This window comes from Theobroma umbraticum, unplaced genomic scaffold (assembly GCF_002168275.2).
Source record: "Theobroma umbraticum cultivar Fairchild unplaced genomic scaffold, ASM216827v3 scaffold_146.0, whole genome shotgun sequence".
NCBI lineage: Eukaryota > Viridiplantae > Streptophyta > Magnoliopsida > Malvales > Malvaceae > Theobroma > Theobroma umbraticum.
The window spans coordinates 6,458,080-6,478,757 of NW_018397265.1; the positions used below are offsets into that span (position 1 = coordinate 6,458,080).

Below are 20,678 nucleotides of genomic sequence, written 5' to 3' on the forward strand. Positions count from 1 at the left end.
CTTAATTTGACTATTAAAAAAATATGGTTGGCAATAATTTGATGACGAATTTGCCCTACCTATTTGCAGTTGATGATTTGAGGTAAAATTGACATTGCAGGACAGATTAGACATTTTAAGGAAGATGGAATGGGAGACCACTTTAGTCCAATTTGGAAGATATGATATGGAACATTTCTTTTAACCAATACTTCACTTTGCTTTTGAGTAGGAGTTGTTGGCAGCTCATTTTTGCAGCGCCGAAGGCAAGAAAATATGCCATGTTCAGAGCAAGCTCTGGTTAGATTGTTTTACAACCTCTCAAGCTCCTCCCTGCTCCTCCTCCTCTTCCTATACTCCTCATCCATCTTGCTTGCCAGGCTCTTCTACTTCATTGGAAGTTATCCTCTCATCCAAAGGTCTAGTATCACGCAGCAAATCTCCTCCTGTTTTTCTTTGCTTTACATTAATGTTGATGTTGTTTCTTTTCTTTGCAGAAATCAAAATGGATATGACTACAGTATGTTCTCTGAGGAAGAGGAAGAGCAAGAAGAAGAAGAAGAAGAATATGCTGACAGATTTTATAGGGTGAACTGCATGGAGAAAGATCACCTGGTGGCAGACATAATTCATGGGGGTGAATCACTTTTATTCTTGCCAGACAACTGCCTTCAAAGGATTCAAAATGATGGTGCTGAGGCATCCAATAATTCCCCTGATCATCAGCTGACAAGTGAAGATCAAGAATATGCAAGTTATACTACTGAACAGTTTTCTGCTCATGACTCATCACCTTGTTCAGATTCTGAGCATGATGATGGTGACACAGAGTTGCTGGATGGAGAGATCCCAACAAAAGATGCTGATTCACTTCAGAATTCTGATGTAAATGATCAAGATGGTCCCACTCCCATCGTCTCACCAATAGTCACGAAACAGGACAATGATCAGGTGGACAACGATGAAGATGGTGTTGGTATGTGCATTTATGCTTAGTATCACATGCTGTACTTTATTTGTTTCTGCTGATCATGACATCTTGTGCTTGTCGTTTTGATGCTTTCACTCGACCTGATATTGCTTATGCTGGTACAGAAATTTGCAGTAATCAAAAAATCAGACAAGGGGTGGTAACAGATTTTTCAAGAAATGACAAGTTTTTTGTTATTGAACCAAAGAAATTGGAGTCTAAGAAGTTACTAGTTCATGAAAAGGATGATGAAGAAATCTATGGTGACTCTTGCACTATTGGCTCTACTTCTAAGAGCTCCTCTGAGTGGAGAAGCTCAATAAACTGTAGAGATTCAGGGACTGATGATCCATTTTCTTCTTCCTCAAGAAGGAGTTGTCCCAAGTGGGAGTCCTACACAGTGTTTCAAAAATATGATGAAGAGATGCTGTTCCTAGACAGAATTAGTGCACAGAAGCTCCAGGAAACAGGTAATATGATTTTTTTTCCAACAAACTTCAATGCATTTTGATGTACCAGTTGTTTGAAACTTGGGAAATTTTTACAGCAATGCACCTTTTTCTTGATTGGTTTGACATTGTTTCAGAGTCACTGCGGTCCATCCAAGCTTGTCCAAGGTCAATATCAGAGAGATTAGTCCACAAGTTTGCGACAATGAACAAGAAGCCATCGGATATCAGACACAATCCATATCATGAACTAGAAGCAGCATATGTAGCTCAAATTTGCTTAACTTGGGAAGCTCTAAACTGGAATTACAAGAACTTCGAACGTAAAAAAGCTGCACGCAAAGATTTTGACTGTCCTGCGAGCATTGCTCAGCAGTGTCAGCAATTCCAAGTTCTTTTACAAAGATACATCGAAAATGAGCCTTATGAGCAAGGCCGCCGACCCGAGGTGTATGCCAGGATGAGGCTTTTGGCACCGAAGTTGCTTCTGGTTCCTGAATATCGAGGTATTCATTAAACTATCCTGGAAAGAACAAAAGATAATAAAGGAGTGAAGATTTGTTAATATTGTTTGATATTTTAAGCAAAATGAATCTACATTTATACCTAACATTCTTTCATTCCATTTTTTAATATGAAGATTATGAGGATGATCAAAGGGATGAAGGTTTTGGCTCAAGAATATCAGCAGATTCGTTTCTGGTGATAATGGAAGATGGAATTCAGACCTTCATGAATTTTCTCAAGGCAGACAAGGAGAAACCATACCAAATCATTAAAGCATTCTTTGGGCGGAAGAGAAGAGGTTCAGTTGACCCAACACTTCTCCAACTCATGAAAAAAGTTAATACTAAAGTAAGTTCAAATTAAAATTTTCCCTTACATTTTGGCTTTTATATATTTATCCCAATGATGGGTAGCAATCAGATTTCGCCTTTCCTTTTGCTCTAATTGCAGAAAAAGATGAAGCTTAAAGACCTCCGCCGGGCTCACAAATGCATAAGGAAAAGAAAACTGAAGGTGGAGAAAGAGATGGAGATATTGATGGGTCAAATTGACCTAAAAGTGGTGTCTAGGGTGTTGAGAATGAGTGATCTAAGCGAAGAACAATTGCATTGGTGTGAAGAGAAGATGAGCAAAGTCAGGATTTTGGAAGGGGAACTGCAAAGAGATTCCTCACCACTTTTTTTCCCTGCACACTGACCCACCACCATTATATGCTAATATTGTTGCTTTGATGACTAGATTATGAATGTGCATCACTGCACAAAATGAATATCCTAGGCAAGCTTTTGTAAATTCTCCTAAGAAAAGAAAGAAACTACATGGAGGAAGGGTCCTACAAATCAAAGTTAACTACATGTGGGGTGACTTGGAATTTGGGGATTACGGGAATTCCATGAAATGAAAGAAGAGTAAAGCATGGTAGGCTAAGTGAACTTTGAAAGTGAAAAGACCAGAGACAAAGCAAGGAACATGAAGATAGATACAATGGTAGCTTTATTAGATTGCTTTTCCTTTTTTTTAAATTTGGGTTTATCTGTATGGATTTGAGAGCTGAATCCAAAGAAAAGATGAAGTAAGCAAAGGCCTGTTTACACATGCAGAGAAAAGAATAAAAAGGAGGCACATGGTACACTCAAAGGATAGTCTATCAGAATCAGAGTAGCCTCATGTTGACCCCACTTTGTCTAGGGGAAATGGAAAATTAGTATAAATAAAAGCATTAGGAAAAGGAAGTCTGGTGGTACTACATGCCTATATGATGAGTTCTGAATAGCATTGACTCATAGAAAAATAACAACTAAATAAGTTAGGGCAGGCTCAAAGATGTTACATTATCTTAATAAGTAATAAACATTTCCCTCTTATGCATATTGTTCTCTCCTTTTTTTTTCTTTTTTACCTGTTTAAATTTCATTCGTAAACCCTAACTTTGTTCCCCTGTGACTAGGGTAGTTAGCTTGCCATTGATGTGATGTTTCAGTTTACTTTACAAGAAAAAAAAATTATCATATAAGATCTTAAATATTAACTTTTTTTATGGAATTATGACCAAATTCTGTCGAAATTAATTTTTTTCATATTCCTATAGATTTTTAAAGAAATTTTCACTGAAAATTATTTTAGAGCAAAACCATAAGAAAAAGTTAAAAATTTAAATATATTGACTCGTACTTAAAAATTATTACAGAATCACGTATAAGTCTACACTTTTTATCATTAGAAAAGTCTATATACTAATATATGCACATCGGATGAAGAAACCTATGAATACAAAGCTGAAATCAAGAGTCAAGACCAACTCATTTGTTAATTAATAGACACTAAGTAATCATGGAACCAAGGTTATCCTCTAAACAGGCCCCCATGAACCTTTTTTATGAGCAAACAGTAGCATGCATGTTCCACAAGGGAAAAACAGCTGGTCAAAACTTGTGGATGTGGAGATTTGTCTTCTTTTTCTTTTTTCTTTTCTTTTCTTTTGCCTGCCGTAGGGAAGTGGAGAAGGATTAGACGGTAGACAGGTGGAAGGTTGGACAAACTCCCCTTTGGCCTTTCTACTTGTGAATGTGACTTTAAGAGGATTCACGATTAGGTTAATTTAAATAATAATAAAACTGAGTTAAAGAATGAATTTGATGTGATTGGGTTTGGTTTGATTTTATTTCTCCTTTTTTATAAGCAATGCCAAACCCACAATCAAAGTATCAATTACATATCATTAAGAAAGGGTTCATTTTAAAAATACTCAGTATTTTTAAAAATAATTTTCTCTATAATTTTAATTATTTTTAATTAAGAAAAATTAATTTTGAATAAAATTATCCTTAATAAAACTGATCCATATGTTTAGATCCGCACCTCAAACCGACGCATATTCTTTAACCTTTCCTCACTAAATCATTCATCTCTAGAATATTTTTTACCAGAAAAAAAACTTTTAAGCATTTTAAGTATTTTGAAATAATTTTTGATATATGAAGAAAAACCGTAGACTGCTTTGAGCATTTTAAGTATTTTGAAATAATTTTTAATATATGATTAAAAACTTTTAAGCACTATGAGCATTTTTATCCAAATAGGCATATTCGTTGATTATATTATTAAATAGAATATGGTGTGTTGTTTGAAATTGCTGATTTTGTTAAATAGAATTTAGTAGTTTTAGTGGTTTTTAAGCATTGCGTAATAAATTTTTGGGTATTGCGTGATTAGTTTTTAAATATTACTTGACTGATTGATAGGCATTGCGTGACTAGTTGTTCAGCACTATGTGACTTAGGCATTACCTAAAAATAAGTAATGTAATGCTTACAACCTATTGACACAATGCCTAAAAACTAGAGGCGCAACAATTAAGTCACGTAATACCTAAAAACCAACAATTTTAAAATTTTTATTTGGATAGCAAGATAAATAAAACTGAAACCATTTTAATTTGTTTGAAATTATTTAAGAGCATTGTTGTCAAATCATATCAAAATTTAACTAAAAATAGTTAAGATTATAATGAATGATATTTTTGAATTAAACTCATAAGGAAGGTTATCCTCATAATTTCCTCATTAAGAAATATATCAGTTATTTATAGTCTATTTATCTCTATTTTATATATATGTATATGCACGGATATTAATAAAAATTTTTATTAACAAAAATTAATGCTTTTGTTCATTATATTTTTAGATAATTATTTTAATAATTTTTAATTTTTATAAATTTAATAAAATTTAACCAATTTATAAATAAGAATTCTAATTGTATTTAATAATTTTCAATTAAAAACATTTTAACTTGGTTATTTTTTTTTTTGTTTGCATGTTAGCATATGCTGCATTACTAATTAAAGAAATCATGTTAGCATATCCAGTATATATTACTCAAAAAGAATTGGATATATGTTATTCATGTTAGCAAAGTTCTAAAATAATTTAATTTCTAATCTAATTTAATTATTTAAGTTATCTACAATTCTAATCATTCTTAGAAATTAGAATTCTAATAATATTACTTAATCTCATCTCTATTATAATTTCTTCTCATGCAAATTTACTTTTTGTCTTAATCATGATTGTCTATAATCCGTAGGTGAAGCAGCAGTAGGTGGAATAATCCGTGATGACAAGAGAAAATGGATGTTGGGATTCATTTATAAAATTGGTATAACTTTTTCACTAAATGCTGAGCTATAGGCAATATTCCAAGGTTTAAATTTGTGTTGGAGAAGGGGATTTAGGAAGGTTCAAGTGGAGTTTGACTCTTATACAAAAATTGTCAATGGAAAGTAATATTTTAAACTCGAATGTGCATTTGCTAAGGAACATAAAAGAATTACTTCTACAAGATTGGAATTGTAGAATATTTCACATACTTCGTGAAGCGAATCAATGTGCTAATTGGATGGCCATACATCATGATAATCTACCCTTAAGACTTAGTGTGTTTAAGTCTCTTCCTTCTAGCATTGTTTCTCTTTTACTAGCTGATGTTATAGACGTTACTTGATTTAGAATGATGTAATAAGCTCTTCTATTTCCACTATATATATATAAATGATAAAATAATAAAATTACCCTTAATTATAATAAAATTTATTTTCATCAAAAATAAAAATAAATTCTATTTTTGTTAAACATCAATAATTTATTATTAAATTACTAATATAAATTATTAATATTTCTAATATATTATTAAATTATTAAATTTGTAATATAATTTTTTATATTAATTATTTGAATCAATTTTCTTTATTTTATTTTTTATTTTTTAATATTTTAATTTTTATTTTCATTAAACATCAATACTTTATTATTAATGTTAAATAATTAATATAAATTTTTATTTTTGTTTCTTTTTATTTTCTTCCTTTGTTTTCTTTTCTCAGAGGACAATCAAGACAAACAGTAATGGCTAGACTCACACCTGACAGATCAACAATATGATACTCAACACCAAAATAAATGAATTGCTTTCTAAAGAAGGAAAAAAGTTCTTTGCTACTTATAATGAGGTCTGTGAGAGCTTTGGTAAAATGGATTTGAAAGAAAACCTTCTAAGAGGCATTTATACTTATGGGTTTGAGATACCATCTGCTATTCAACAGATTAAGAGACTCATGCATGCCCTTTGGTGATTATTTTAGAGTAAAATAATATTTATGTGTTGATGGGATGATGATTGGATCCTTGTGACGGTGTTAATGTTGTTGTTGGTATTCCTAATCGTGTTTTTTACCATACTTTCAGCCAAATTGATGCTCTTAAAACGTTAGGTCATTTCTCCAATAGTTAATGACCGAGGACCTGGCGGTGTTGACAATGATTGTGGAGGAAGAACACTGCATGAAGCTTTCTTAGAGAAAGAAGGGGTGAGAGATAGAAGAAAGGAAATGAAAAAAAAAATTATAGTGTAGGGTTAGTAATTTTTTTTAAATAAATAAATTAAGGTATTTTTGTCCAAAATATTTAAAACTTTATTCCCTAGAACTTAGAATGGTTATCACCATGAGGGAGGTGGTAATATGTATTCCGTGATTTTAAGGAATAATCATTCTTGAAGAATGGCTATTTTATGCTCAAAAAGTAACCAAATAAAAGAACAAGTATTTTAAAGACATACTACCCGAATGAAATGCCATTCCATTGTACTTGTCATTGCTTTTCTCTTTTGTCTCTTTCCCAAAAATCTCAAACAAAATATAATTTCCTTTTTCTACTTTCGTGTATATATATTTTTTTTAAAAATATTTATTTTTCTCTCTAGATCTCTTAAACACAATATAAAAATTTTATTATCTTTTTAGTGAAACTTATAAGAGTGTTATTGTAATTTTTTACTGAAAATTTAATATTGTTTTCTTTATAAAACAGTTATAAAGCACAAAGTTTTATATACTGAAAAATGTCATACCACATATTTGTATGAAGTTTACGTTTATATAGGTGTTCGGTTATTCAAATATTAATTTTATCTATTCATGCATGAATGACAAGTTTTTAGTGATTATAAATAACACAAGTGTCCACTAAATATGAATAACAAGTGTCAGCTAAATAGCAAAGAATACAATCAAATGAATTAGGCACCAAAGCACTAAAAAGTTAAAAAGATACATTAGAATACTCATTTTTATCTTTTTTTGAATAAACTGAAAAATACTCTAATATAATATATAAATGTATTAATTTTATATGTATTTAAGTAAATAATTTTCTCTTTTGAAATATTTGAGTTGTTTTATAATTGTTAAAATTGTTTACATTAAATTTTGGTTATTTATTTAAAATGGTTAAGAAAGGAATGAATTGCCAACCAAATGAACCTAAAATATTTCATTTCAACTTTTACAAAACCATATATTTTTCATTTTGATTTCAAAGTAACTCAATGACATCAATTATTAAGAGTGTTTAAAACTCTAAATTTTAGTTTAGTTTAGAAAAGAGTATCAATCAATCAAAATCGAATAAATTGACTGAATCTATTGAATTCAATCAATTCAATTTGATTTGTTTGACTTCAATTTATAAAAATTCAGTTAAATCAGTTTAATTGATTGATTATTGAGGTTAAAAAATTCAATTAAACTCATCAAATAATCGACCTAATAATAATATATTACCTTAAATATATTTTACATAAAAAAATATATTATTTATATTTTTAATAATAAAAAATGAATGATTTAGTTTTTTTTTTAATTGAGAGAAGGGATATTCAAATCTTAATCTTTAAATAGAAGATTATGTATTAATTAACAAGTCAAATACTCGAATATAAAAATTTAGTTTAATTGCCTGGTCATTTGTTTGTAAAAAAGAAAGGAGAAAAAAGAAAAATGAAATGAAAAATAGAAAATGAAAGGGCGAGAGGCCAAAGCTGGAGAGCTGATGGGGGTAGGATACAACTCCTCGCCGAAGCAGTGTCTCGGTGGTCAAAAAGGAAAAAAAAAAAAGAAAAAATATTTTTAGTAAAATCTTTTATTTTATAATTCTTTTTAATTACTTTCAAAGAACTTTTTATTTTCCAAAAATATTAAAAAAACTTTTATTATTATTATTATTATTATTATGTTTAAGTTTTTACAGGAGCAAAGAAGGGCTATACATATAACATTTAAGGTAATTTAAATTTCTTTGTTTTTTTTTTCACTATTTTATGCTATTTTGCTTATTTGAGATTTTATTGATCACAATAGATCACACCAACCACCTTCAAAGAAGACCCATAACTATGCTATGTACATATTTGCTAACAACTGAAAGATGTGGAATAAAAATATATTTTATTTTATTTTGTTGGGCTGATAAAACCATGGACCATGCTCCCAAATTTACAGCAACTAGGAATGATTCCTGTTGCCAAACTGGGCTGCTTTCCCTCAAAAAGAGACTTGTTGCAAATGGGTAAACTAGGGCTCCTCAATGGCACTCTAGTTGATTGATTATGTTCTCCCCTGCTAAGATCTAAATTGGTATGAGATTAAATATATTCCCGAGTTTTAAATGATTTGTTTAGGAATTGTTCTTCCAGTTTGTCAACTATTTTTAAAAGTTTTTAAACATAATGTTTGAAAAAACCTTTGAGTTATTTAAAAAAATTTAAAAAAATTTTTATTTTTTTTATTATATTCAATTAAGTCTTTATAAGTTTATTTTAGATCAAACAAATTCTTATAATTAATGTTTGATAATTTTTTATTAATTAAAATATTATTTATCATTTTATACTCATATGACACTAGTGTGACATTAATGTTAAGGGTATAAAATGTCACATGTCATGTTGTCATGTCGTATTAACATGTCATGTAATCATCAATTACGATATATCAACATGTCACGTCATCATCAATTATGACATTTTAACATATCATATTAATATCATATGATATAGAATGACAAGTATTTTGATTAAGTCAATTATTAGTCATAAGGGCTAATTTGGTTAAAAATAAAAATATATAGATTTATTCAATTTAAAATAAAAATATATGAACTTGATTAAACACAATAAAAGAATAAGAGTTTATTTGAATTTTTTTAATAGTTTAAGAATTTTTTAAATATTATGCCAAATTTTTATTTAATTATAAAAATAATTTAAAAATAATTTATTTTATCTATTTCACTTACATCGATCAAAACTCATAATGCAATTTTAAATATTTAGTTTGAATAAAAAGTATATAGAAATCATTAATCCAACGTAGTTGTTTTTTGGTCTATCAGAGTAAAAACTTAAAAACTTTTATGTATTACACTTTTGTTTTCCTCAGCAAATGAAACAAAATTAAATGAACAAGAAAGAAATTAAATCTTTACGCTTAATTCTATATACCAAGGATAATACCATTAGATCAAATTTACCTTGTTACATATTACAAAAATGAGAGTTTATTAGGATCACTCACTGTAATAAATATTGGTTTTAATTATATTTTTTAAATAATATATTTTTTAGAAAATAAAATTTCCTTAAATTTTCTATTACATTTTTTATATTTAGTAGTAATATTAAAAGTGCAAATCTTTCACTCAAAAAAAAGTGGAAATCTTTATTTAGTGTATGAAATTTTTATAATTATATTTTATTTATATTATTGTTAAAACTTGAGGGCTTTTAAAAAATAATCCTTAAAAATAAGATGTTTTCAAAAATAGCTCTTTTTATAATTTTAACTATTTTTAATCAAATTGAATAAAATTACCCTTAACGATGTTACATGCCATTACACGATATTACATGTCATGTTGAAAAAATGTTATTGTTACACATCATATACTAAAACATATTACACATCATATTAGAAAAATATATTGTTTTTATACTTTATATACAAAAACATGTTACACCATAGTTAAAAAAGGTTATTATACATCATGTTAAAAAAAAATATTATTATTACATGCTATGTACAAAAACTTGTTACACGTCATATTAAAAAATATTATTATTACACATCATGTTCAAAAAAAAATTGTTACACTTTAATACCTAAAATGTTGTTGTTACTTATGAACCAAAACTTTAAATCTTCTGAACTCTCTTTATTGCTTTTTGTTTTTTTTTTTATAATTTAACACCGATTAAAATGTTTCTAACATGTTTTTATAAATCAAAATACAATTCTTTTATCTAAAACAATTATTTCAACTAAAAATCGAAAAAAAATCCATTTGGAACCCTAAGTTTATAAATTTCAAATTCTTGAGTTTATTGATATTTAAGTTCCGAATTGATCTAATTAAAGTTATTTTAAATATCTATGATCATTTCTACCGTTTCATCTAAAATACTTAAAAATTAAAATTTCAAATAGTCACTCACCCCAAGCATATCAAAACTATCGTTTGGCGTATTGAAAACACAAGATAGAGAAATTAAGAGCATAGTAAATGAATGTTGAAGGGAGAATCGATAAAATTAAAGAGAGCTAGATGATGAGAAAGAGAAATTAGAAGCACAAGTGAGGAGAAATAGTGATTAATAGTTTAATTTATTTGAAATAATTTTAAGAGTATTTTTATTAAGTCATTACTAAATATGATTAAAAATAATTAAATTTATTTCGATGGTTATTTTTGAAATATCTTTATCAAGGTTATTCCTCACAATTTCTTTTAAAAAATTTATATAATACAATCAAATTTATTAAGATATTCTAAAAGATATATAAAAATATCATTAAAAATATTTTATTAGAACATGACCTTTTAAGTCTAATATGTTGTAATGATTCTGGTCAAATAAAGATGCAGAAAAATTTTTAATAATTTATTGACATTGATGAGTGATTCCATGTTGAATTTTAATGACAAACAACCCTAATTAATTGCCAACTTTTTTATTTTTTAAAGAGCAAGAAGCAACATGCCTATGACCATGAGACCGGCAGTTGAGCAATGAGACATCAATGTCTGTGCCTTAAAATAGACAATATATATATATATATATATATATATATACATATATCTAGATAGGGAGGAATCAAATGCAATATGCTGCATCAAGAAGTAAAATATAGGACACTAGCATTTCTCTCCACACACAATTCATTACCTCTTGCCTTTTCTTTGACCCATCAATGCACTGATTGTCATTATACAATGCACCACTTCAACAATTATTATTATTATTATTATTATCATTATTATTATTTTAACAAACTTTACTTATATCCTTTATAATTTTAAATTTTTCATATACCATTTTATCTTTTTTTTTCAATTAATATTATTATTGTTTGTTTATTTTTAATTAATTCTTGCTACCTCTCTACACCAGATTGGTAGGCGAAGGTACATTCCCACTTGTAGCTTATTGCCCAAGGGGGATAAACTTGAAAGCAAGCAACATTTAAGAAAAGAAAGATGGCCACTTTACCACTTTAGCATTGTCAAAATTTTGCTTTGTCCTTTCCCACTTTGGATGTGGAATCATGGCCCATTGAAAGACCCCTCTATACTTTCTTTTTTCCTCCCTTGATAAGCATGAATGAGTCTTTATTGTATCGACAATATTAAGATTTTACATGATAAGCAATTAAAAGATAATCATATAACATCATTGATCAGGTTCATAATTTAATTTTAAAAAACTTAATTATTTTTAAAATAAAATAAAATTATGACATAAAATTGAAGATTGATAATCCGTCACCACTTTCGATTTGGCTTTGACAGCAAATCAAAACTTCTATCTCTTCTTTTTTTTAAAAAAATTTATGTGACCTTTCCTTTTAATTCTCTTATAAGTCATCCTTTGACTTGAATGGTTTTTCCAAGTAATGCAATTAGCAAATAAAGAGTTTTAGGTAAAGATTTGAAATGTAATTTTTTTAACCATAAAAGCACTAAAATTAACATTTTTTTTCTTATACGTAAATACTTAAATGTTTATTAGATGAAGTAAAACCACAGTGACTTAAACTTATCAAGCATATATAATTTCATGGATTATATACCAGCTTCTTTTTCATGTTACTAATTAATCAAATAACTCAATCGGCAAGTTAATTACCCAAAAAAAAAAGAAAAATGCAAACATACCTCTACCAACAAACTTTTTCATGATTGTGAAATTTTAACTAGTTCTTTATTCCTTGCTCAGCTCTTGAAGCAAACCAAAAGATTTCACTAGATGAGGGAAAATAGAGCAATTTAGAATGGGCACTGCATTTTTCAAAAGATTTAAAATAAGTTTGATTTTGGGTTAGAGTGAAGAAACATTAAAATTTGAGTAAAAATAAACAATAAGATAAACTTTTTCACCATAATCTATCACATTAGAGCCTTTCTTATGAGCAAAGTAATTATAGTTTTTTCAATCACACATATTTTCTTCAACTCCAATGTCAAACTAGGTCCTAGTAAGTCGACCCTTTTAAATTTTCATAATATTTTCCATCTTAGTTTTTTTTTTTTAGATATGGAAATAAATCAAGTGCAAGAGGTAAATCTTATGAATCTCATAAATTTCACCTTGCTTTTTTACTCAAACCCTAAATTGAAATGATAAATTCTAATTGAAAATCATAATTATTTTCGGTTAAATTTGAAAATGTAGTTTATTTTTATATGTCCAAAAACTACAATTTTCTCATTATTAAAATTAAAAAAATAAATACAAAAGCCTCCTCACCCCATTTTTATATCCATTTTTTATTAGGGTGTCTCAAAATTAAGTTATTTTCTATTCTTAATCACTTAATATATCATATTAATTAGTATTTTTTACATTAAAAATCATTAAATATAAATATCACAAAAATTTAAAATTTAAAATGCACTCAACTCAAATTTTCTTATCAAACTTTATTTTTCTTTAAAAAAAAAGAATTTTAGAAGATAGTGGCAGCAAGACCACTCAATCACTTACAATATATTGTTGTGTATTTTTATCAAACTTTGAACTAAAGAGTTAGGACTGAGGGAGGGAGTAATAAAAAAGAAACTTAGTAGAATCCAGTTAAACTAATTAAATAGATTTGGTACTCATACCAAATTTTTTAATTCTCCTCAATTCAAAGATTGGACAAGGCTAATGGTTGGTGTATAAAGCTAAGGCCTGCTCTTGGTTTTACCTTCAAAGGCAAAAACAAAAGATTAGATTTGTTTTTTAGTCAAATTTTGTTTGTCTTTAGCAGTTGGAAGCTCTTTGAGTCTAGCAAAATTTTAGAACATCAAACAAAACCCATTTAGTATTGGATTAATAAGTATTTAATATTTTAATCCTCTAATTTTTTTAATCATATATTACCATGATTTATATAATTAACAAAGGCAAATGCCTTCTTAGTCTATCCTTCTTGAGACTCTTTTGTGTTTCAACTAAGCAAAATTCTTTCGCTAACTTTACTTGTTTGGACATTACGATCTGAATTGTGTTTGATCATAACCATTAATTTTGATGGTTAGTACCAAACATATAAGATGTTAATTGTGATTAAAAATGTTTATTATGATGAAGTTATTTTCAATCTTAAAAAATAAATAATAATCTATAATCCTAAGTCTAAAATCAAGCAAACGTAAGGAATATTAATTCTCTATTTTGCTAATCATCTCTAGTTATATACTTTTCTATTTTGTATTTATGTTTTTTTAATTAGTAAAATGCAGTACTTATTAAAATGCGAATAAACAAGTTCATTTTAAATTAAAAATTAAATGATTAATTTTACAATTGTGAGAATATAAATTATTTATAAAGTATTATTTACTAAAAAAAAATTCATCCATGTTAATAAAAAAAATAAGTGTAATTTTTTAAAAAATGAAAATTATTTTATTAAATTATTTGAAGAGATGCCATTAGCCATTCATTAAAAAAAATTCTTTTATAAAAGAAAAAAAAAACAGTGCACATGCATGCATCAGACGGATGAGATATGCCATCAGGGGAATAAAGAAATGAAGGGACATTGAAGATTGATGTGTCTCAGAATCCAAATCTCCATCAGATTCTATTTGGCTTCAAATCCCAACAAACTTTAACCATCTTAAATGTAATAATCAATCAAATCAGACGGCTAATACCCACTGATCTCCTATGACATCATTTCAACTTGCCCACACCCTATCCTCCCTTCCTCTCACTCTCCTTCTCTTCTCTTTTCTATGAATACTCAACCCAATCCCTATCCTTATCTTTCTTTCTCCTCTCCGAAGAATCTCAACCCAGATTTATTCTTCCTCTTCTGCTTTCAATTTCGACCAAAATCCTCTCTCCCTGTAAATCCTCCTTTGGAGGAGCTTAGGTTTGTCTGAAAGACCCTGATCTGTTTTGGTTTTTTCTGTTTGGTTGTGGGTTTTACTTTTTCTTTTATTAGATCTCATTTTTTTTGGTTGTTTTTCTGGACAGGCCGTGTTGGTGTTCTGATCTTTGATTTGTCGGAGAAAATAAAAAAAAGAAATAAAAATGAACGCCAACGGCATGGGAAGGTTTGAGGAGAGAGGGTATAATTCAGTGGTTTGCCCTAAGCCTCGTCGGTTAGGCCTTTGCAATTCCTCAGCTCATGATCATATCAGAGCGTTTAGATGGCCTACCAAGTAAGTACCCTTCTCCAGTTTCTCTGTTTTTTTTTTTTTGTAATTTTAATCTTTCTGGAGTATAAATTTTCTTATTTAATTCTTATTTTGGAAATTTTCAGTGGCTGTTATCAGACTGAAATGGTTGATTCAAAAGATGGGACAGAACTTCTTGATATAATTCTCACCAAGGTAACTTCGATTTTCTCCCAAGTTTTATTATGGACGTTCATGTATCTTTTTGTTGGATTTATACCTTTTTCTGTCTTATTTTTTTAATTTTAGTTTTAAGCAGCCAAAGTACTACTATGGAGTATAACTTTCATTTCACTGGGAAGGAGACAAGTTTTCATTTTTTATTTTTGAATATGGCTTTGTTCATTTAATTTTACTCTATGATATCGCTTTTAGTTTTAATCATTCTCAGCAGTTTTCTTTAGTCAAGGTTGATTTAATGGAAGATAATTGTGAATTTAAGGCGGGTTTTTATAATTTGACTGCAGGGAGGCTATGGGGCTGAGAAACCCAGTAACCAGGTGGCGTCATCGCCACCATTTTTCTGCGGATCACCACCGAGCAGGGCCACAAATCCTGTTGTTCAAGATGCCCAATTCAACAAGGAGAAGCAGCTTCCACCTCTATCATCCCCAGCACCACCATCACCGTCCTCACGCATAGCAGGCGGAGGATGCGTAAGGATGAAATTCGGGCATAAACCAGCTGCAGTCCGGATTGAGGGTTTCGATTGCCTCAGCAGAGACCGCCGTAATTGCAGCATCTCTGCCGTGGCTTAACGCAATCAAGACCCTCAATTTGGCAAAAAAAGAAAAAGAAAAAGAAGGAATTATCAACCATAGGTAGCCGCAGAGCAAGAGGGGATTTTCAATTTGTAAGAAAATTTTGATATGAGAAAAAAAAATCAGGGAGATAAATTGAATTACAAGCAGTAGTGTGCTAGTGTTGTAAATACAGATCCAATGATGTCAATGGGTGTTCTTTGTTGTTCTTGAAGAGTTGGGTTTTGGATTTTCCTTGCAGAACTCTCAGGATGTGTACATTGTAATGAAGGGTGAAGACTGATGAGAGGGTAGCCGATGTTAATTTTTGAAGAAATAAAATTGTGTAGGAGAGAGGAGAGAAGAGGGAGCAAGCAGAAGAGCATTTCTTTCTTTCTTTCTTTCATCTCTTGTTAGATTGTTCTTAGTTTTTGTTGATAAGATGAGAGAAGGTTGTCTTGTGATAGTTTTTAATGTTTTGATTACTGTGATCCTTCGGTTGTAATTGTAATTTGAAGGAAAAGGAGGATTAATCCTATGAAAAGCTTCTGTTCATTGTTGGGTTATTTTCAATGTCTTTATCAATCCCATGTATTAAAGTCTGCTTAGAGAATAAGCGGAAGCACGTGGTGTTGGGAATACCAATTCAGCGGTGTATTGCATGCTGTGTTGTTGAGTTGGCGTGATTATCCTTAAGCAAAAGCTAGAAAGGGACGGGCATGGGGATGGATGGATGGAAAGAGAGAGAGAGAGAGAGGAAAAAGAGAAAAGAAAACGAAACGCTGAAAAAGTGACAAGTAGAGTGTAGAATTAACAAAAGGGTTTGATGATGGGGAGAGTTGGAGAAAACAAGGGGCAAGACGCAAGTGGAAATTGGGTGGGGTTGCCTGCTAGGGCTGGTTGGGTGGGGTCTAGACCTGAGGCTTTAGGCTTTAGGTTGGTTAGTTGTAGGAAGGTGATAATGCTGAGGAATCGAGTGGGGATGAGCCTTTTTTCCGTTGGGCGTGCTGTCAGAACATGACAGCGACTTCTGCACCTGCCTGTATCTCTTTCTCTTTCTCTTTCCTTCTATCTGTGCGTTTGTTTGCAGCGTTTGGCTTTACTTTGCACTAGTTTTTTTTAAATAAATAATTTTTTTAAAAAAATATTTAAATATTTTAAATATATTTTAATACATTCAATGAACTTTTTATATTTTTATTTAAGATAAAATAAATTTTTATAATTAATAATTAAAATAATATTTATTATTTTATATTATATAATTATTAATCATGATTTATTATAATTAATAAAAATATAATATATTAATATAATATAATGAGAGGATAATATTATAATTTTATTTTTTTATTATAAGAAATTAACATTTCAATTCAACTACATGGATATAAAATAGATTTTATTTTCATCAACACTTAAGTTAAGCAAGTAATTATAAAAATTTATTTAATTTAAAATAAAAATATTAAAAATAATTTAATACAATAAAAAATAAAATTTAACTAAATCTTTTTAAATACTTCAAAAACACGTTTTAAACTCTTATGTATATTGTTTAATCAGGTTTGGATTCTTCAATTATCCTAGGGGAAATGCCCTTCTTTTTTTTTTCTGCTTTAGTTTCTCTCGTCCGGAAAATTAAATCCTATGTGGGGACGCTTCCCACCGGCCTGTCGGATATTGCCTACCTAACCCAAGGCATCCGCGTCAACTTGTCTTTGGTTCTTTGGTTTTTTACGTAAAAAAAAAAATCTAATTATTTTTTTAAATAAAGGAAAGCTTTTATTACCTAACAAAACAGGGTAAACAAACTTCAATTATATCATTACTCAGTAACTCCCTAGATTTATTTGGTGCATTATTATAGGATATGACAAACTTTGACATTCCATTGCTGTTGAAGGAGCCTGTGAATTGACTTGAATTAAATCTGGGTTAAAACATAGATGATTCAATTGAGATGTAATAGCCCGAATTGCTAATTTGTTATCAACTTGAAGATCTGTTTGTCGAAAGCCTAACTCCCATGCATAGCTTAATCCACGATAAACTCCCTAAAGTTCAGCTTGGTCAGCAGTATATGTCTTGAGTTTCATTAATGCAAAAGCTCCCTTCCACTGTCTAGCCGAGTCCCTTAGCACTGCTTCAGCCGTTAACTTGCTCAAAAGAATTTCGATAAGCACCATCAGTGTTTAAAGCAATCCACCCTAAAGAAAGAGCAGCCCAGCCAATTACTATCTCCTCACGATCATTAGAAGCAACTCTTTCATTTCCAAGAGAAATTAAACAATCGCTATTTATCGCAGTGGCCAAACTATGAATCAAAGTCACTTGTCTTTCTATAGCAATGATTTTGCCTTCGAAAATATAAGACTTCCTCTATTTCCAGAGGAACCGACAAGTAACCCCAAAAAACTAATTATATTCGTATTAAATACACTAAGATGAGAGTTAATATAATGATTTTGAATGTATTATGTAAATATATTACTTTGTATACTAATTTTAAAACACAAGCACCCCTTAATAATGTTGAAATATGACTAATCATAATCCAATTCTAACTAATTAATTAAATTATGTATGTCACATAGGTGTATATATATATATATATATATATATATGACTAATCCTAATTTTATTCATGCTCTAGCACTAACTAACAATATTATAATAATACTAATAAGATATTGTAGTCTAACTAGATAATAGTATTGTATAATAATTTTGACAGATTAATTTGTATAATTAACTTGATAAACAAATTTGACACTCTTTTATGTTTAAAATTTGAGTACTCTTTTTTCCTCATTCATGGTTTTTTTTCCCACAAGGTATTGCCATGGGTAGGGTATTAACAAAGTTTTCCCTTTTTCCATTTGGGTATTGTTGCTGGAATGAGCTTTACAACCAATTAAGATTGGTTAAGACTTAGTTCCAAACATGCAATTATATTATTCACAAAAATTAGTTAAAGGTTTGCATTTATCAATAAGACATCAATTATAAAGGTTATAAGTTTATTGGATAAAATCTATGAGATTAATATACCTTGTAAAGGAATTGTAATAGGTTACAATTACGGAGATCCTTATGTATCAAAGCATAATTTCTAAATACTCGTGGTCGATGTATCATTGAGATTAGACATTAATGATACTTAGAGACTGACGCATTCTGTGTTCCTTCCTTGGAAAGTAGGATCGAGCAATGGTCGGTTGCAACTGAGCAACTGACCAATCAACCGGAACCGACATTGATGATTACCAGTGACTAGATTATTCGGTGCTAGTTGTGACGTCAGTTGCAATCGACGGTTGCTCAGCCACTATGGTTCTATCACTGAGGACAATTCCTCCCCAACTGAATCGATCGAAAAACCAAACCTCAACCTCTTCCTTCCCTTTCGCTCCTAATCACTTTTTTTCTCATTAATCCTCATTCCTCCCTCTCAATTGAATTGAAAGTTTGAAACTCTAAATTAAAAACATTCACATACCCCCCTTTCTCATTAAATCTTCCTTCACTTACCGTCTCCCACTTGCCATTGCTCTTACACTTGTTGGCCTCCTCCTTATCCACCGTTTATCTTCAACGTTTGGTTTGGTTTGTAAATTTTGACTTTGGTGTTAGCTATTGTGTTTTCTTTTTTACCCATATGTTACTCTGCTATTGTGTTTTTGGGTCATTTGCTATTGTGTTTTTGGGTTATTTGATTAATTCATCTGTTGTGTTTATTTTTTAGTTGAGTTGTGGTCTTTGTGGATATGGATGGGTGTTGGTTTGTTGTAGTTTGTTTTTAATGTTGGAATTCTAAAGTTTCCACATAGGCACAGTCCACTCAAATGAGAATATGATTATTTTATTTGAATATTTGTCATTTTGGATATGATTATAATTCTCATTTTGAATAAATTCAACTTATTTGTTGTTTGATAATTTGTTAATTTGGGATGTGATGAAATTGGATTAATAATGATTTTGTAAGTGTTTGAGATTGTGGTGAACTCTTTCCTCGCTCACTTTGTTGAATATTTTACGAAATAGCACAATTAAAAAACTAAACAAAGTAATGTCTACTTAAGCTTAAGAAAATAATTTTTACTAAAAATTAATTATGTGATTCTTATTTAAAAATAAATCATATGGATTGGATTACTTATTTAAATAACATGGGCTTGATTTCAATTTAAAATATAGGCTTTACACAAATTTTAGCCCAAATCAACACAAATTTTTCATGGTTTAATTGGCTTTGGGCCATTTAAGCCCAAGCCCAACATGGATTTCCAATCAACCGAAACCAAGGTTGGTTTCGATTGATCGATTTTTCTTTATGACAGATCGGCTTTGGTCAGTCATAAAGGACTGCCAAAACCAACGGTTTTGGTTTCTCTCAAAAACGAAACCGATCATGCACACCCTTATTGGAAAGTAAGCAACCGATCTCATAGATTGACGTATAGAGATACTTGAAACTAAAATGTAAGTACTTATTTCATAAACAAGTTCACTGAATATGACCCAACATGAGAAATGCATTTAGTATCTCAATCTAGTGTCTATGAAAATATTTTTTATGTGTTAGTCATGTAAATCCTACTTAGACTTGAAACATTATGTTATCTTATATGCGGAGTACTATATCTTTGATCATATCCCTACGATCCTACTAGGGATGCCAAAGCAAGATATAGTTGGTTGTAACATGAAGCATGGAAAGGCAAGAAATGAATCATCACCCAAGTGATTTAGGAGACGTATCCTAAGAGTTTTAGGTTGTTATTAACTTGTTGAAGTCTTTGGCCAAGGCAAGTTGGAGATTATAAAAAGAGTTTCACAAGTCTCTATAAAACTAATGATATAACTTCAAGAACGAATATAGAGGTAAATAAGAGTAAACATTATACTGTGCTCCTATTATTTATGAGATATATGATGAGAAAATGAATTACATTGATAAGTT

General features: G+C 29.6%; 2 protein-coding genes across 2 annotated transcripts; both read left to right on the plus strand.

Annotated features, from left to right (window-relative positions):
- The first annotated feature begins 185 nt into the window (after positions 1-185).
- LOC110422570 (DNA ligase (DUF1666)) lies at positions 186-3,358 on the plus strand. Its single transcript, XM_021436536.2, has 6 exons — positions 186-398; positions 477-955; positions 1,075-1,419; positions 1,536-1,904; positions 2,039-2,253; positions 2,356-3,358. The coding sequence occupies exons 1-6, from the start codon at positions 256-258 to the stop codon at positions 2,599-2,601; spliced, it is 1,797 nt and encodes a 598-aa protein (XP_021292211.1). The 5' UTR covers positions 186-255; the 3' UTR covers positions 2,602-3,358.
- Positions 3,359-14,434: 11,076 nt separating this feature from the next.
- LOC110422554 (uncharacterized) lies at positions 14,435-16,275 on the plus strand. Its single transcript, XM_021436515.2, has 4 exons — positions 14,435-14,662; positions 14,767-14,954; positions 15,056-15,125; positions 15,437-16,275. The coding sequence occupies exons 2-4, from the start codon at positions 14,824-14,826 to the stop codon at positions 15,725-15,727; spliced, it is 492 nt and encodes a 163-aa protein (XP_021292190.1). The 5' UTR covers positions 14,435-14,662; positions 14,767-14,823; the 3' UTR covers positions 15,728-16,275.
- The last annotated feature ends 4,403 nt before the right edge of the window (positions 16,276-20,678 follow it).